The following is an 18,669-nucleotide window of genomic DNA, read 5'->3' as shown; positions in this document are numbered from 1 at the left end:
GAGTATAGTGAAATTGGGCCCAAACCTACTTTCTCTCTCCCATTACTGATCAACATTTTTCTCCAATTTTTCTCTCTCACAAACAGCACTGTGATGGAACTCCTTGGATAGACTCTTTGCATGTGAGCGAGTGCTGTATGATACATTCTGTCTTTGGCGAACATCGTCCCAATATTTTACAGAAAGTGTTGTCCTGATCAATCTCGCAAACTCATCCTTCAAACCCAAAAGTCCCATCTCCTGTGACTCACCTTAAGAGTGTTGCTCTATGAAAGAAAAAATAGATAAATGGGAACTCCTCAAACTCAAAAGCTTCTGTACCTCAAAGGAATTTGTCAAAAAGGTAAAGAGGCAGCCAACTCAATGGGAGAAAATATTTGGAAAGCATGTATCTGACAAGAGATTAATAATATCTTGCATATATAAAGAAATCCTGTAACTCGACAACAATAGTACAAACAGCCCAAATATAAATGGGCAAAAGGTATGAAAAGACATTTCACTGAAGAGGAAATACAAATGGCTAAAAATCACATGAAAAAATGTTCAGCTTCACTAGCTATTAGGGAGATGCAAATTAAGACCACAATGAGATATCATCTCACACCAATAAGAATGGCTGCCATCCAACAAACAAGAAACTACAAATAGTAGAGAGGATGTGGAGAAATTAGAACTCTTATTCACTGCTGGTGGGACTGTATAATGGTACAGCCACTCTGGCAGTTCCTCAGAAAACTAGATATTGAATTACCCTATGATCCAGCAATTCCACTTCTCGTTATACACGTAGAAGATTTGAAAGCAGTGACATGAAAAGACATTTGTACACCAATGTTCACAACAGCATTGTTCACAATTGCCGAGAGATGGAAACAACCCAAGTGTCCTTCAACAGACGAGTGGATAAACAAAATGTGGTATATACATACGATGGAATACTATGCAGCAGTAAGAAGCAACAAGGTCTTGAAACATATGGCAACACTGATAAACCTTGAAGATATAATTCTGAGTGAAATAACTCAGATGCAAAAGGAGAGATATTGTATGTTACCACTTCTATGAACTATCTGAACAATGTAAAATCAATGCCTTATAATGTAAGAATATTGGAGACCTAGTGACGGACCGCAGCTAGTGACGGGGAATGATAGTCTAATATGTTCAGATATGTTAATGATGGTGAATTCAAAGGTATGGTAATGGATAGAGGTGACGATTGTTTGTTAATGGGATTATAAGTATCAGAGCTGTATTGAAGGTGAATAGGAATGAAAGGGGTTGTTTAAAGGCATGTTTCCCATAGATTAGCACCACAAATACAGATAGGTACTTGCATGATACACTTCTAAGGTATGACACTGGCACAGAGAGTTGACAACAGAAGGGTACATGGGAAAAATCTACACATTGCATACTAGGGACTATAATTAATAGGACTACGATATTCTTTAAAGTTTCACTCACTAAGTTTATTTGTCAGAAACTTAAATCCTTCAGAGTGCCCCTATGCCAGCTAAGTTCCGAAACCAAGAGGCAATAGCCTCTTTAAGAAAATCAACTAGATATATCCCCTTTGCTTATAAAGTTGGCACCCCTTTTCAACATGAACAAGTTAGGGTGGTCACTGCCTAGACATCCCTGATGATCCTGAAAGTGATTAAACTAGAGGAAGGGGTAGCAACAGACAAGACGGAATTTAACAAAGGATTATGAATACTGAATCTTTATATAACTTTCTTTTCCTTAGTTGCTAGGGTATTAGAATAGTTAGAGGAAAAATTGAAATGGTGGAACTGTAATACATAGCATCCTTTGAAATTTGTTAGATAGCTAGTTGTTAAATCCCACTCCCACCCCAGTGAGTGTGTGCTAAACTGTGTCTGTCTGAGGGCAAGGTCTATCCACCCATCCATCTTTGAATCTTTAGAGCCAGCCACCAAAGTAGTCCTCAAAACTGGCCTGAATGAACAATACAAACAGTTAACATTGATATGATCAGAACAATGATTCTAACACTTACTGAGTAACAATTAGGAAAACTATTTAACTTTTTGTTGAAACCGGACATTCTTTGAGCATGAAAGGGGGTGTTAACCATTCAACAAGGTGGGACAAAAGAGGAAGACCCAGGGGGTGTGGAGGGCAAACCAGGACCAGAGTCACACTAGCAGTTACATGCACTGATGCCCCCAACAAGAGTCATATTTGCGTCAATTCCCTTTAATTGTCACCACAATCCTTAGGTTGGCACTTTTATTATTTCTATTTTATGATGAGGAAGTGGAGGCTCAGAGTGGTTAAGCCTGTTGTCTGAGGTCACACAGCTAATAAGAAGTGGAGCTGGAATTCGAACCCAGGTCTGTCCAGTTACTTGGCCCCAGTTCTTAAGCACTGTGTTCTAACTCCGTGGATTCAGATAAATGATTTGTAGGGAAAGAATGTCCTGCTCAGGGGTCTTGGGAATCATTCAGTATCAGTCTACTGTGATAGCCAAGAAAAGGGAGCACAAAAAGGAAGGAAAAGTTATCAAAAATACCACACTTTCCCTTTCACACTTTTACGTGGGATTTAGAGGGTCCATGAAACACACGAGGTCTATCCTACCCCTTTCTGAAAATCCTGAGTGCCTGTGGCCACATTGATGATTTTAACAAATATTCCTGAAGAGTATGGGCCAGAGGGTTCCATAATTCAGAGTGGAGTGAGCTTGTGTCTTGCTTTCTTTGGCCCCATTAGGGTGATTAACAGAGGTCAAGGAAACGAGGCTCCTGTCAACAGAAAACACTGCCACTCTGAAAAAGAGACAAGAAAAAGACTCTCTTGTTTTAATCACAAATTCCAAACTGATGCACGAAATAGATCTTTGCCACCAGGTACTCAATGTTCATCTCATGGGGCTGGGGAACAATTTAGAAAAACAGAGGTAAAAACAGCTAGGCTAGACCTGAATGACTCACATGTAATGTTTATGTAAATGCCAAAATGCAACATAGATAAGAGAGGGAACGTGATGGCAGATACTGGGGTGAAATTATCCAAGAGACCTGGTGTGGGACTAAAAACAAACAAAACTCCGAGGCTTACAGAGTTTCCCAATGAAAATGGCCAAAGTCCTCTCTGCTTCTTCCGTAGCAAGATTTGCTCACAGAGTAACCACATGTGACTCCAGTGAGCTGTGGGAAAGAGAATTCTGTTCAACTGAATCTATTAAAAACAGCAGGGACTTCCACTTTATCCTTGAAGACATAATTGCTGTGGGAACTTCTGTCCTGCCATAGACAACTAGAGACCTGGCTAAAAAATAGGAAACAAAACTGCTTTCTGACATTGGACCACAGATAGGGCAGGAATGTGATTCCTGACTGGAGGGAAACAAACAAGGTGAGCCCTATCATGGCCCCAGCTTACTCCCTGGAGGCAGTGTCCAGACCGAGGCTCAGGGAAAGGGCTACCCAAACCAGCCCCGCAGTCTCACTCTTGCCGGGAGGAGACAGAGGCAGCTAGAACCCCAGAGAGGAAGAGCTGCACAGAGCGAGCTTCCGAGATGGACAGTCTATGAGCCTTGGGCTGGATGCTGGTCTGCACATGTGTGGGATGGAATCCATGAGTCTGGGGAAAGGACCACTAAACACAATTAGGCCAAACAATTCCTGAAGCTCACACAGAGCTGGGAATAGCTGGTGTTCTCAACAGCCAGAGTGGGGTGACCCCATAATAGTGGGGTATGGGGTAGAATCCTCAGAAGGGCCATGCCTCGGTAGTGCTGCTCTGACCTAACAGAGCTTCACGGGAAACCCTGACTTCAAGAAACTGAGAGTCTTGTCAGAACAAAGCCCACAACTTTCTAATGGAATAAAACAAAATCTAGTACTCAACCACATGAAATTCGCAGAAAAAATTAACAGGCAAGGAAAGGAGGAAAATATGACCCATAAACAGAAGAAAAACCAATCAATGGAAACAGACCAAAAAATGACAGAGATGATGGAATCAGCAGGCAAGGACATGAAAACAGCTAGCTCCATCTGCTCAAGCAGTAGAGAAAAACATGGACATGATGAGGCGAGAAATGGAAGATATGGAAATGACCCAAAGGAACTTCTGTAGATGACTAATATACTATCTGAAATGAAAAATATACTGAGTGGGAGTAACAGGATGTCAGCATGGCAGAAGAAAAGATCTGTGAACTTGAAGACACAGCAATAGAAACTAACCAAAATAAACACATATAGAGAAAAAAAGACAAAAAAAAAAATGACAAAGCATATTGTAGAACCACAGCCTGCTGTCCATCATAATTAGCATCACTGGAACCCCAACAGGAGAGGACAGAGGAGGAACGGAAAAACACATTAAAGGAATGGATAAAAATTTACCAAATTTGATGAAAACTGTAAACTATAAATCCACATAAATTATAAACCCAAAAAGCTCAATGAACCTCAAGCAGAATCTAAAAAGTACCACACCCAAAGCACTTCAAAATCAAATTGCTACACAGCTATCAGAATGGCTAAATTTTTAAAAAATTAAAATAAGTACTGGTGAGGATATAAAGCAACTAGACCTCTGCCAAACACTCTGGTGGGAATGCAAAATGGTACAGTCAATTGGGAAAACAGTTTAGCAGTTTCTTATAAAGTAAAATATATACTTACCATATGACCCAGCAACCTCATTTCTAGGTATTTACTCAAGATAAATGAAAACATATGCACAAATATTCATAGCCAAAATCTGGAATTAACCCAATGTCCTTCAAATGGAGAATGGATAAACAAATTGCGGTACAATAAGAAGGTATAAATTACTAATACATGCAACCACATAGATGTATCTAAAAAGTATTACAATAAGTGAAAGAAATGAGACACAAAAGGCTACACACAACACGGTTTTATTTATATAACATTCTGGAAATGGCAAAACACAGTGACAGAACACAGCTCAGTGGGCACCAGTGCCTGGGGACAAGAAGGGAGGACAGAGAATAGAAAGGCACAGGGAACTATTTGGGGAGTTAGAAATGTTCTATATCTTGACTGTGGTGCATTTACTGTATGTAAATTATACTACAACAAAATTGATAAAAAAGAAGAATCACCCTGCAGCAGAGATCAAAATATTATTTCTGATGTTGCCTCTTGCCCAGAACGAGGTCTTGGAAGGGCCTTCACTCAAAGCATGGGGCCAAGCTGGGTGAGGGCACCATGCAACCCTCTCAGCTACATCCCTTCCTTGGCATGGATAAGGGAGAACATGCTTCAGACACAGTACACATCCTCTATTTTCAGGTCAATGTCCTAACAATTTAGCAAATCGTAAGTCAGGCTGGACTGTCACTTGTGGGCAGGAAGCCAGGCCTTGCAAACAGGAGCTGTTGATGGATTACTGGGGGTGGGGGTCTGAGAACCATTTCTCTGCTGTGAGGGGCCACGCCTCCCCGAAACCCTGTTCCTTGGCTTGTGGGCTTTTTATCATCTTCTAGGACCAGATCAAATAGCCATCTCTGCTTCTGAGAGCTGCATGCCCCTCTTCCACTTCCTGAGACTGTCTGGGTTTGAATCTCACTTCCACCACTAACTACCTGTGCAACCTTCAGCGAATGACCTAACCTCTTTGTATGTGTCCCTGGGGGTGAATGAGCATTAAAAAGTTTAATACAAGTATGGTGCGTCCAAGAAATTCAGTTATTATAATATTATGCCACAGCCTCATTTAGTTTGTCCTTCTAAATAGCACTCAGCGCATGGTTTTATGATGCTCTATAATGGAGTGAGGCAGTATTGGAGGAGGGGGTTTACATGCATCAGTTCTGAAGTCAGAGAGAACTCGTTTGAATCCCTGCTCCACCACTTCCAGCTGTGACCTTGGATGATTTATTTAATTTCTCTCAACCTCATTTTCCTCATCAGTAAAACAGGAATCTTCACAGTATCTCCCTCATAAGACTGAAGGAGGATAAATGAGAGAATGTAGTTGTGCCAGGTTGAATGTATTATGTCCCCCAAACGCCATTATCTTTGATGTAATCTTGTGTGGGCAGACCTATCAGTGTTAATTAGATTGTAATTCTTTGAGTGTTTCCATGGAGATGTGCCCCACCCAACTGTGGGTGATGACTCTGACTGGATAATTTCCATGGAGGTGTTGGCTCGCCCATTCAGGGTGGGTCTGAATTAAATTACTGGAGCACTATATAAGATCAGACAGATCGAGCAAGCTGCTACAGCCAAGAGGGACACTCTGAAGAATGCCCAGAAGCTGAGTGAGGAACTGCAGTTTGAAGACAGCCGTTGAAAGCAGACTCTTGCTCTGGAGAAGCTGAGAGAGGACAAATACCCCAAGTGCAACTAAGAGTGACATTTTTGAGGAACTGCAGCCTAGAGAGGAACGTCATGGGAGAAAGCCACTTTGAAACCAGAACTTTGGAGCAGACACCAGCCATATGCCTTCCCAGCTAACAGGTTTTCCGGACACCACTGGCCATCCTCCAGTGAAGGTACCCGATTGCTGATGTGTCACCTTGGACACTTTATGGCCTGAAGACTGTAACTGTGTAACCAAATAAACCCCTTTTATAAAAGCCAAACCATCTCTGGTGTTTTGCATTCTGGCAGCATTAGCAAACTAGAACAGTAGGTAAAGAGATAATGTGAGCTGACAACACTGTTTGAACCCATGGGTCCAGCTAGGTCTAATTCCAGGTGTCTCCCTAGGGAGCCAATACATTCCCTTTGTAGCATAGACTCTTCAAGTTATGTATGTGTCTTGCAACGGGAAGTGGCCCACTACTACTATCTCTTTTACCAGACTGTACAACACAGCATCACTACAGCATGTCAATGCTGTCACTTACCTGAGAGTGAGATTCCTTCTGCGAGCCCATAGGGAAGATATGCAAAAATGATCATCATTCCAAACTCCAAGGAAGGCGTTTTCCTCAAGTCAATGTGCTTTAACACGTAAATGACAGTGGTCAAGGAAAAAGAACCCAGGGATGTTTGCGGAGAGGTCTAGAGAAGTCAAAACTGCTGCCTTTCAAGTCTATAAAGTAAACAATGGATACAAAAGGTTTTGGAACATCCTAAGGTTACAACTGAAAATTTGTCATTGCAGAATTTTTCTTTGTAAGGAGACTGATGTTGTAAGACAGGGAATCTGTCAAACACAAAGAAATGTAAATTCCTGAGAGAAAGCAATGTTTAGGAAATTAAAATACGCCAAAGTCAATTCATTGAAAAATGCTGACTTGGAGGGCAGGGCGGGTGCCGGAGACTGTGGGGGGCAAAGCTAAGGCTGCAGACAAACTGAGGACAGTCCATGCTACTGTCCATTCCAGGGCTGTGTCACTCTCTCACCTCCTCTGACAACATCACAATGAGATCACTAATGGGTACACATTAGTGCTTTCCAGAACTCTGGGGTTCCATGTCCCACTGAAGGATCTCCTGTATTCCTGGAGATCGCTAAACTCATGCCTCCATGAAAGGGGGGAGTCTTGCAGAGGCTTCAATATATTCAAATACTGTTCACATGCACCCACTGCAGCTCACAGCACACATTTACTTAGCTTCATTACAACAGATGCCTCTTTTTTTAAAAAAAAAAAAAGAAAAAGGTAAATATGAAGAAAAATATTGAACTATATTGAATTGGACAAAGTTTTCTCTTCCTTTCCATTCTGTTTATTGGTACAATATGAGAAGCTGCCAGTCAACTCCATAGAGCCTTTAGACTTCTGAACAAAGGTGTTGATGGGAAAATTGAACAGGATGGCCAAAAAACATGCCTGTAACAAGGCAAGGAGTCTTTTCCGGCCATCTATAAAACAAACTGCTCCTGAGGGAGGCCCAGGTGGCCATCTCCCTGAGATGGAGGCTTAGACTCTCACAGAAATGGTTCGTGCTGTTTCTATTTTAAACATGACAAATTTTCTACAGCAATAAAAATGTTGGCCTTAACAAGCCTCTTTCCTTCTCTGGCTGGAAAGGCTTATGGGTTGTTAAGCAACAAAATCAGTGCAAATAATTTGGATGGCACTCCCTCGGAAAGTCCCTTTTTCAATCTTTCCCGAGAAACTTTCTGTAAGGTAAAGATTTTCTCAATTTGACATTTTCAAGGAAAATTAAATTCCAATTTACTGAACGTGAATAGTGAGATAGGGGAAAACGAAAATCATCTGAATGCAGTTATCATGTTCTGGGGACTCAAAAGCACTCCCCCCCCAAACCATATCTGATACCCAACAATGTATATGTTTTCATTGTTGAGAAATGGCATTCTAAATTTCACACATTAAATTTAAAAATCTCTGAGTTTCAATTAAAATGTTCCCCCAACTAAAACTCACATAAAAATCCTCCTTCAAACAAAACATTAAACTAAAATCGACCCCCTTAAGGAACAGGAGAAAATGGCTAGAGATAGATGTACACAGAAATAATCTACTCAGCCATGTGTGTGCACTACATTAAAAGGATATTAATGCAGAAATTAAGCCAGTGAGAGTGCCGAGTGCTGCTGAGCCAAAGAACATTTTGAGGAAGTAGCCAAGGGCTTGTAAAAATGTTTGCCACCCACTGACATCTGATATATTTTTTCTTGTTAAACCTTCAGCTGTGCTAGGAATTAAAAGAAAAAGAGAAAGGAGTTACAATGAAAAGTTATCAGAAATTAACTTAGAACTCAGAACTTATTTCTTGCTTATCCTCTCGTTTGTTCATTCTTTCATTCATTCATTACATCATTTGCCAGTCAGTCCAACATTTATTCTTTCACCTATTTTGTTCCAGGTACTGTGTTAGTTTCTGGGGGTTCAGAGATGAGAACAAAGTCCCTGCCCTCAAGGAAATCCCCCAGTCTAATGAGGGAGACAAACAAGAACTAATGACAATTAGTTCTAGAACTGACAATCTGGGGGAAGAGTGAAGGGCTGTAAAAACAGAAACTGACCATCTAACTCAGACTGGTGGGGGTCAAGGAAGCTTCTTGATGACATGTGGGCTGGATTTAGATTTAGGATAAAGAAAAGTTACCCAGGTGAAGAAAGAGGGGAAATCACTCCAGGCAGAGGGAACTGACTGTATGTGTGAAGGGAGTGGGCCCATGAATACATGAGCTACAGCACATTCTGGGAACATCCAAGGACACAGATTAGCATGGACAATACACGGGAAACAGGATATGGGGCGGGGAGAAGGCCAGTGGCAAGACACAAGGCAAGAGAAGCAGGCAGGGCCTGTGAGAGGCTTTTGATGAACCAAGCTAAGGAGCTGGTAGTTCATCCTGAAGGCCCTGGGGACTCAGTAGGAAGTGTTTTCAGTACAGGAATCCTGTGATAAAACCTGAAATTGAAGCTACAGCATGAAGTCACATTAGAATAGGGCTGCCCAAATAGGAAATGTCACGGGGTAAGGGGCTGAGAGGGTAGATTTGGAAGGCAATTTAGGGGAAGACTTGAAAGGACTCTCCTTTCACTGTAACAGACCAAAGTAAAACATCAGAAGCCATTAAATTCAATTGTTGTTTTTATCCCTCAAAGGAAAAAACATTATACCATTAAGATGGAGTCATTCTCATTAAATATTCTTCTCCTTTTGATTCTACCTCCTACCTCTCTCCAATCCATCCACTTCTCTCCCTCCGCTACTACTCTCTGATTCCAGGGCCAATGCCTCACCAATATCTGTCTGTCTGTCTCTCCATTCTTGTCTTCCTGCAGACCACTCTCCAATTAGTAGATTGAGTGATCCTTTTAAAATGCAAATCTCATCAGGCTACAGGCTGGATCAAAATCCATCAACAGCTTCCTTAGGCTTTTAGGAGGAAGCCCAGTCTTCCAGGCATGACCTGTCCTACCTCCTGCCACACACATCCCACCTTGTCACCTCCCTCTCTCCTCCTCATCAGGGTGGGGCTACTCTGGCACTGGCACCCTTTAGGTCATCTTTCACCCTTCCCTGGCTCCAGCTAATTCTCCCATCCATCCGTCAAAGCCCAGGGTGAATGTCACTTCCTCAGGGACACCTGCCCTGACCCCTCATGGGCTCTCATGGGCTTACTTCTCCTTCACAGCATGTGTAAACTATAATGAATCATTCCACGAGGAACAAGACTGTGTCCATATTGTTTTCCGCAATACAGCCAGGGCCTAGTACATAAAGGACACTCAAAAAATAAATTTTTGATGAATCAGTAAATGAAAAAGAAAGAATGGCCAACAGTAATATTCAGTTTCAATACTCAGCATTTCATGAATTGGTATAGTTTTAAAGCAGGATAATCTCTGTGACAAAAGGGTAGCTTGGTCAAATAACCTCAGGAAGCTCTGCATACTACCTCCCTTTGTGGAGATTCACAGCTCAAAATAACATAATAAAGATTTCGTGAAGCCCTGCAAAAAAGAAATCTAACTTTCTTTTAACAAAATTTTTTCAAACTTACCTGACTGTAGTATCTCTCCTATCCCCTTTTCTCCCCCAGGAGTTCACAGGTTAACATCCTATCTCCACAGAAACGATGGAGTTATTGCAAGTAGCCAAGGGTATGTGATGAAAGAGTGCTTTTGAAGGCCAAGATCATCTATGATGACAATTCCCAAAATGGATCTGGGATGACATGCATATATGGCTTCCAACCCCTCCCCACCCGAACCCCACAACCACCACTACCACCATCACTACCACTACTGACACACAGGCCAGTTTTAAGACTTTCACTGTATCCAGAGGAGGCTTAGGCACAAAGACAGTGAGTAACTGGGTAAAGTCAAACACACAGGGGTGGCAGCAGATCCAGGGCTGAAGCCAATGGTTTCTGTACTTAAAATAAGTGAAAGTAGAATTCTGACTCTTTTTGGCCTAATATTTTAAAAGACGATGCTGCTTTGGGATTCATTTAGGTGAGCTTAAGCTGTAGCTGGAGAGAACAAACGGTTTCCTCTACAGTAATTACTATAAAAATAAATTGTCATAGCAAGAAATCAAAGCTTAAGGTAATTTAATTCAAGTTAATGAAAAAAAAACAGAAGAGATTTTGCTTTCTGGCCCTTATGAAGGTAAAAATATTAAAAAGGGGGTAATTCATTCACATATTCAGTTTCAAAGAAAAAAATGTCAGATAACCTTGAAAATGATCCTTTATGAAGTATACCCTTTAAAACAAGATTTGATTCTACCTTACAAACAAGTGACAGCAGCTGCCTCCTTCCTGTACTTCAAAAAAGAAAAGAAAGGAAAAGAAAAAAAAAAAAAAAAAGGTAGCAGGTGTACTGTGCCCCTTTTCTCCCTCTTCTTTGTGGAAAAATGCCTACAACCCTTCATGGTCTGGCTCACAAGACAATGTCTGAGAAGCCCTCCTTGAATCCTTCCCAGTGGTTGTTCTCCCCTTACACCCAAGGCACAGTTCACTTCTCTATCAGCATCTTTCTCCCACCTTAGACAGAGATTATCCAGTCCAACTGGTCTGAGTCACCAATCCCCAGAGTGATTCTGGCATGTAGAGGGTCCTGAACAAATACTGATGGCAGATGACCAGCCTTTACCATGCTTTGAATAGTCAATGAAATTGGGAAGTGTCTTAGGTCAGTGATTCCTAAACCAATCCGTGCATCAGCAGTGATAATGATTGTGTGTGTGTGGAGGGGTGGGGGTGGGGAGTGAAAAGGGGAGGTGGGAAGGGGATGTTACAAACTATAATATGCATGTGGTCCATGGATCGATACAGTTTTGGGAATTCCCATCACAGGTGATCTTTTCCAAAAAGCACCCTTAGCTACTTGCAACGACTCTATCATCTTCCATTTTAAAAATAAAAGATCTCCTGGCCCCGCCTTGATCACGATGGTGAAGTGAGATGCTTTAGGGCTCCATTCCCCCAACAAAGGCTTTGAACAACCAGCAAGACCTGGCAGAAACTGCTTTCTCAAAGCTCCAGAAAACAGTTAAAGGATTATAGTAACAGGGCAAGTGCCGAATCAAGAAAAAGACTACTTAAAAGTGGTAGGATCTTATGGGCCCCTGGCTGCTCCCCCCCACCCCCACCCCCACACATACACACACACCAGTTCAGCACAGAATTCTGGTCTCAGTACTTGAAGGATCAGAGAAACCCTCCTGCACATTCTAGGAACTTGTATGGCTGGCTCAATCTGTCTGGTGGTGGCCTGAGGGACTTGCTGTCCCAGAACTTGCCCTGTGCATAGAATGTTGTAGTACAGCAATCAAGTCATGTTGCCTGGGGCAAGGATTGCTGATTGTAGAACATACAGTGCAATGCCTGGAACTGCAAGGAAACTATTTCCTAGGGAAGAAGGGATATTTGCATCCATGTAAACAGGGAAATTCCTAGAGCCACATACATACACCCAAGATAAGACACATGTGCAGAAAGGATTGGGAGGCCCCTACAATTGGATCTGGAGTTACTTTCTAAACTCATTCTATGGATAAGCTCTGAAGGACAGCACTTGTACAGGTCAATCTGCAAAGACTGGGAAAGGTGTTTTCTTTTGTTCCTTTTCTTTTCTTTTTTTCTTTTTTTTTTTTGTTAACTCCTGGTAGTCAAGGAAAGCTCCATCATAATACTAGCTAGATACAAACTTAAGGAACAGACACCCCAAGGCCTAAATTCCAGTAATAACACATTGAAATATCAAAATGTCCAGGTTTCAAGAAAGGTTACAAATCACACAAAGAAACAGGAAGCGATGGTCCAGACAAAGGAGAAGATTAACACATTGGAAACCATCAATGAGAAGGACCAGACCTGGGACATACCAGACAAAGACCTTGAAAAAATGGTCCTAAATATGCTCAAGGAGCTAAAAGAAAACATGGACAAAGAACTAAAAGAAATCAGGAAAACAATAAATGAACCCAAAGAGAATATCAATATAGAGATGGAAATTATGAAAAGGCACCAGTGTTGAAGACCATGGTAACAGACAGTTTAAATTCCCTAGAGGCGTTCAACAGCAGGTTGGAGCTGGCAGAAGAAAGAATCAGTGAAACTGAAGAAAAGACAATTGAAATCATTCAGTACGAGGAGCAGAAAGAAGAAAGAATAAAGAAAAGTGAACAGAGCTGAGGAACCTGTGGGACACTGTGATGGTTGGGTTCATGTGTCAACTTGGCTAGGTGACCCAGCTGTCTGGTCAAGTGGGCACTGGCCTGACAATTGCTGTGAAGATATTTGAGGCTGGTTAATAAACCAACGGGCTGGTTTGTTGGATCATCAGTCAATTGACTGCGGCTGACTGATGACTCATCAAGGGGCGTGCCTTCCACAACGAGAGAATGCAATTGACTGGATTTGGTCCGCGTGATCAGCCAGTTTGTTGGATCATCAGTCAATTTACTGCAGCTGACTGATGACTCATCAAGGGGCGTGCCTTCCACAATGAGAGAATGCAATTGGCTGGATTTGGTCCGGGTGATCAGTTGAAGGCTTATAAGCGGGACAGTTAGAGAACCTTCACTTCTTCTTTGGCTGCCCAGTGAAGCATTTCCTGGGGAGCTCGTCAAAGTTGCCAGTTCGTTTCCTGAGGAGTTCATCAAGCACGTTTGTCGAAGATCCCAGTTCATTTCCTGAGGAGTTCGTCAAAGTTGCCGGTTCGTTTCCCGAGGAGTTCGTCGAAGCTGTCAGTTCGTTTCCCGAGGAGTTCATCGGACATCTTCCTTGGAGTTGACAGTTTGTTGACAGCTCTGCAAAATTTGGACTTGTGCATACCCACAGTTGCATGAGTCACTTTTACAGTTTGATAATCAGAGACATCTCTAATTGATTCTGTTTCCCAAGAGAACCCTAACTAATACAGACACCAACAAGGGTACCAATAATATGCATTGAGGAAGTCCTAAAAGGAGAAGAAAGAGAGAAAGGGGCAGAGAGAACATTCAAAGAAATAATGGCTGAAAACTTCCCAAATTAATGAAAGACACGAATATGCACATCCAACATGCTCAATAAACTCCAAACAGGTTATACCTAAATAGACCCATGTCCTGGCATATAATCAAACTGTAGAATGCCAAAGATAAAGAGAGAATTCTGAAAACCACAAGAGAGAAGCAATGTGTCAAGTACAAGGGAGCCTCAATAACATTAAGTGTCCAGTTCTCATCAGAAACCATGAATGCAAGAAAGCAGTGGGATGACATATTTAAAGTGCTGAAAGCAAAAAAAAGCCATCCAAGAATTCTATATCTGGCAAAACTGTCTTTCAAAAATGAGGGAAAGATTAAGACATTCACAGATAAACAAAAGCTGAAGGAGTTTGTCATCACTAGAGCAGTCCTACAGGAGATGCTAAAGAGACTTCTGTTGGTTGAAAGGAAAGGACAATAGACAAAAGACTGAAGCCACATGAAGAACTAAAGATTTCCAGTAAGGTAATGATGTGGGAAAATATAAATGCCAGTGCTATTGCAATTTTGGTTTGTAACTCCTCTTTTTGTTTCTTATAGGATATCAAAGGCAAATGCATAAAATGTAAGAGAAACCAGTATTTTGGACTCATATTGTATAAGCAAGTAATTTTTGACAAGAGCTACATGAAGATGGAAGCTGGAGGAGTATAGGAACATAGTTTGTATATACTATTGTAGTTAAGTAGATACCAAAACAAATGAGACTGTTATAGATTTAGGATTTTAAATTTAAGCTCCATGTTAACTACAAAGAAAAGATCAGAGAATATGCAAGCTCATGGAGACAGACATAAAAGTACAGGCTGTCAGGCAAGGGAATAGGGAGTTAATGCATAATGGGTAGAGAGTTTCTGTCTGGGGAGATGGGAAAGTTTTAGTAATGGAAGGTGGTGAGAGTACTGCAATATTGTGAATGTGATTAATCCCATTAAATGGTACGCTTGGGAGTAGTTAAGATGGGAAAATTTGTTATATATATGCTCCACGATTAAAAATAAAAAAAAAAAGCAACTAAAGAGACAATGGGAGTTGATGTCATCAACACATCGACATGAACAGCTACTGAAAACTCCTCTCCAGAGACTCAATGGAAAAAAAGGACAATTCTGAATTGTTTGAAACTCTGGAGGGGGATATAGACTGGAGAAGGACCCTGCAAATGCTGAATTGTAGAAAAAGAAGAAATATCAGGTAGGAATCTTCTGTCCCAGACCAGCTGGTCCTCTCCCCTCACCCTCACTGGGGCTCAGTGTGGAAAGGCAGAGAATCAGCAGATGGGAACCCTCCCACCAGGGACACCGATTTTAAAATCTCTCACAGCAGTAAGACATACCCCCACTGTTTGAAGACCTGGAGGACAGGGGAGGACACTTCAAGGCCCAGGTCAGTGAGGGACAAAGAGACTGAGAAAATGTGCACAGAGACTGTGTTTCCAGCCCTGGGTCTGAAAACCCTTCCCCCACCCTTGAGGGAAGCAGCAGCTGGTGGTTGTTTCCTTGCCTTGGGAATAGCTGGAGTACTGGGTCAGCTGACGGAGTACTTTGCCACAGGTGTAGCCCCACATCAAGCCAGATTTTGGCTGGCAAAATGAAGGCATAGGAATCCTGCAGTTTCAACTCACTGGGGTAGATGCAGTCTGTGCTTGGAAGCAAAGCAGCCTCTGAGGCGATTAAGTTACCAAACAGCGCCATCTGCTGGAGAGTCCGGAAAGTGCAAGGGAATAGAAACACTTTTTAAACGATGCTCCAGACCCTTTATTAGGGTCACAGGAGCTGTTCTACACAACCTGCACAGAAACCCAGCCTGGTTTGGCTGAGAAATACAGAAGACCCAACTGTCAAAGCAGGGCTCTAAAACAAACCCAGGTCTTGCTGACCTGGGGAAAACAGCACCACTGGAAGCCAGCAGATCTATATTACCACACACAGTGAACTTGCTGGGGTGCCCAGTGCCTGTCTCCCATTTTTGTGGCAGGCCACAGTGGATGCCTAATTTGGGGGGAAGACTGGGGGGCAGACCCAATCTGACAACTGGCCAGTGAGAGAGACAAAGAAATATAGAAATCAAAGACAAATAATAAGAAAACCCTACAAAAAGAGAGAAAACAACCTCCAGAATCAACTAATCAAGAAAATCAGATGCCTAGACAGCAAAAAATCACAAGCCCTGCCAGGAACATGAAGATATGGCCCCGTCAAAGGAACAAACTAACACCTCAACTGAGATTCAAGATGTGAAACAACGAATTAAAGATAAACAAATCTTCTAAATCAAACCAACAAGTTAAACAAAAATGTGACAAAAAAGATGAAGGATATAAAGAAGACATCGGTGACTGTGCCAGTTTGAATGTATTATGCCCCCCAAATGCCATTATCTTTAATGTAATCTTGTGTGGGCAGACCTATCAGTGTTAATTAGATTGTAATTCTTTGAGTGTTTCCATGGAGATGTGCCCCACCCAAGTGTGGGTGATGACTCTGATTGGATAATTTTCACGGAGGTGTTGGCCCACCCATTCAGGGTGGGTCTGAATTAAATAACTGGAGCACTATATAAGATCAGACAGAAGGACAAGCTGCTACAGCCAAGAGGGACTCTTTGAAGAAAGCACAGGAGCTGCAGATAAGAGACAGTTTGAAGACGGCCGTTGAAAGCAGACTCTAGCTCTGGAGAAGCTAAGAGAGGACAAATATCCCAAGTGCAACTATGAGTGATATTTTTGAGGAACTGTAGCCTAGAGAGGAATGTCCTGGGAGAAAGCCATTTTGAAACCAGAACTTTGGAGCAGATGCCAGCCACGTGCCTTCCCAGCTGACAGAGGTTTTCCAGACACCATTGGCCATCCTCCAGTGAAGGTACCCGATTGCTGATGTGTTACCTTGGACACTTTATGGCCTTAAGACTGTAACTGTGTAACCAAATAAACCCCCTTTAATAAGAGCCAATACATCTCTGGTGTTTTGCATTCCAGCAGCATTAGCAAACTAGAACAGTGACCATAAGGAATAATTCGTAAGCTTGAAGAAACAAATGGCAGAAATTATGGGAATGAAAGGCACAACAGAAGAAGTGAAAAACACAATGGAGACATACAACAGCAGACTTGGAGAGGCAGAAGGATTACTGAACTAGAGGACAAGGCATCTGAAATCCTACACACAAAAGAACAGATAGATAGGGAAAAGAATGAAAAAAAAAAAAAAAAAGCAGGATCTCAGGGAACTGAATGACAACATGAAGTGCATGAATATATATGCTATAAGTGTCCCAGAAGGAGAAGAGAAGGGAAAAGGGGCAGAAAGAATAATAGAGGAAATAATCAATGAAAATTTCCGAACTCTTATGCAAGACATAAAATTACAGGTCCAAGAAGCGCAGCATACCCCAAACAGAATTGATCCAAACAGATCTACTCCAAAACACTTAACTAATCAGACTGTCAAATGTCAAAGACAAAGAGAGAATTCTGAAAGCAGCAAGAGAAAAATGACCCATCACATACAAGGGAAGCTCAATAAGACTAAGTACAGCTCTTTCAGTAGAAACCATGCAGGCGAGAAGGCTTTGGTATGATATACTCAAGATACAGAAAGAGAAAAACTGCCAACCAAGAATCCTATATCTGGCAAAACTGTCCTTCAAAAATGAGGGCGAGTTTAAAATATTTACAGATAAACAGACACTGAGAATTCATGAACAGGAGACCTCCTCTACAGGAAATACTAAAGGGAGTGCAACAGACAAATAGGAAAAGACAGGAGAGAGAGGTTTGGAGAAGAGTGTAGAAATGAAGATACCAGGAGATAGAAAGAGGGTAAAGATTCAGCATTTGATGCTGAAGTACAGAATGTTCAACAGGATTGATTGTATAGCTCCAGAAATGGATAGCACAATGTTGTAAGTACAATGAACAAAGATAACTGTGAGTACAGTTAAAAGAGGAAGGCTAGGGGTATGTAGGACACCAGAAGGAAAGAAGATAAAGACTGGGACGGTATAACTTAGTGAAACCTAGAGTGGTCAATGATTGCGATTAAATGTACAATTATAAGAATGTTTTCACATGAGGGAGAACAAATGAATGTCAACTTTGCCGGGTGTTGAAAATGGGATGGTATTGGGGAGAAATACAATCTTGATGCAAACTAGAGTCTACAGTTAACAGTAACATTGTAATAGGCTTTCATTAATTGTAACAAAGGCAATATACCAAAGATAAATGTCTTTAAGAGGAGGATGTAAGGGAGGGATATGGAATTCTTGGCATTGGTGTCATCTGACCTTTTTATTGTATTGTGTTTTAATTTTATTATTTCTTTTGTTGCTTTTTAGTTGTCATTTTTTTTCTTTTTCTTTTTTTGCCTCTTCCTCTTTCTTTGTGGAAGAAACGGAAATGTCCTCATATAGATAGTGGTGCTGAATGCATAACTATGTGATTACACAGGGAGCTACTGACTATTTACTTAGGAGGGAGTGTATGGTATGTGAATAAAACTGCCTAAAAAATAAACAGAGGGATACAAGTGCTGGAGAAAATGTGGAGAGAGGGATGTACCTAATCACTGTTGGTGGGGAAATAGAATGGTACAGCCCACCAGGAGGGCAATGTGGTGGTCCACAGGAAGCTAAGTATGGGGTTGTCATATGGTCCTGCAACCCTGTTATTGGGTATATACTTGGAAGAACTGAAAAGAGGGACACAAATGGACATTGTGAAGTGAGGTTT

General features: G+C 41.7%; 1 protein-coding gene across 4 annotated transcripts in view; it reads right to left on the bottom strand.

Annotated features, from left to right (window-relative positions):
- SLC9A8 (solute carrier family 9 member A8) overlaps positions 1–18,669 on the bottom strand; it is a 99,926-nt gene that overhangs the window by 24,777 nt on the left and 56,480 nt on the right. For all 4 annotated transcript variants that reach the window (XM_037810963.1, XM_037810961.1, XM_037810962.1 and 1 more), the window contains 2 exons: positions 8,495–8,633; positions 6,869–6,974 (listed from right to left, as the gene is read on the bottom strand). In XM_037810963.1, coding sequence (XP_037666891.1) covers positions 6,869–6,974; positions 8,495–8,633 — 245 coding nt within the window. The remainder of the gene's footprint in view (positions 1–6,868; positions 6,975–8,494; positions 8,634–18,669) is intronic.

This window comes from Choloepus didactylus, chromosome 19 (assembly GCF_015220235.1).
Source record: "Choloepus didactylus isolate mChoDid1 chromosome 19, mChoDid1.pri, whole genome shotgun sequence".
Classification (NCBI taxonomy): Eukaryota; Metazoa; Chordata; class Mammalia; order Pilosa; family Megalonychidae; genus Choloepus; species Choloepus didactylus.
The sequence above is the reverse complement of the archived record's forward strand: the minus strand, read 5'-3'. Positions and strand labels throughout refer to the sequence as shown.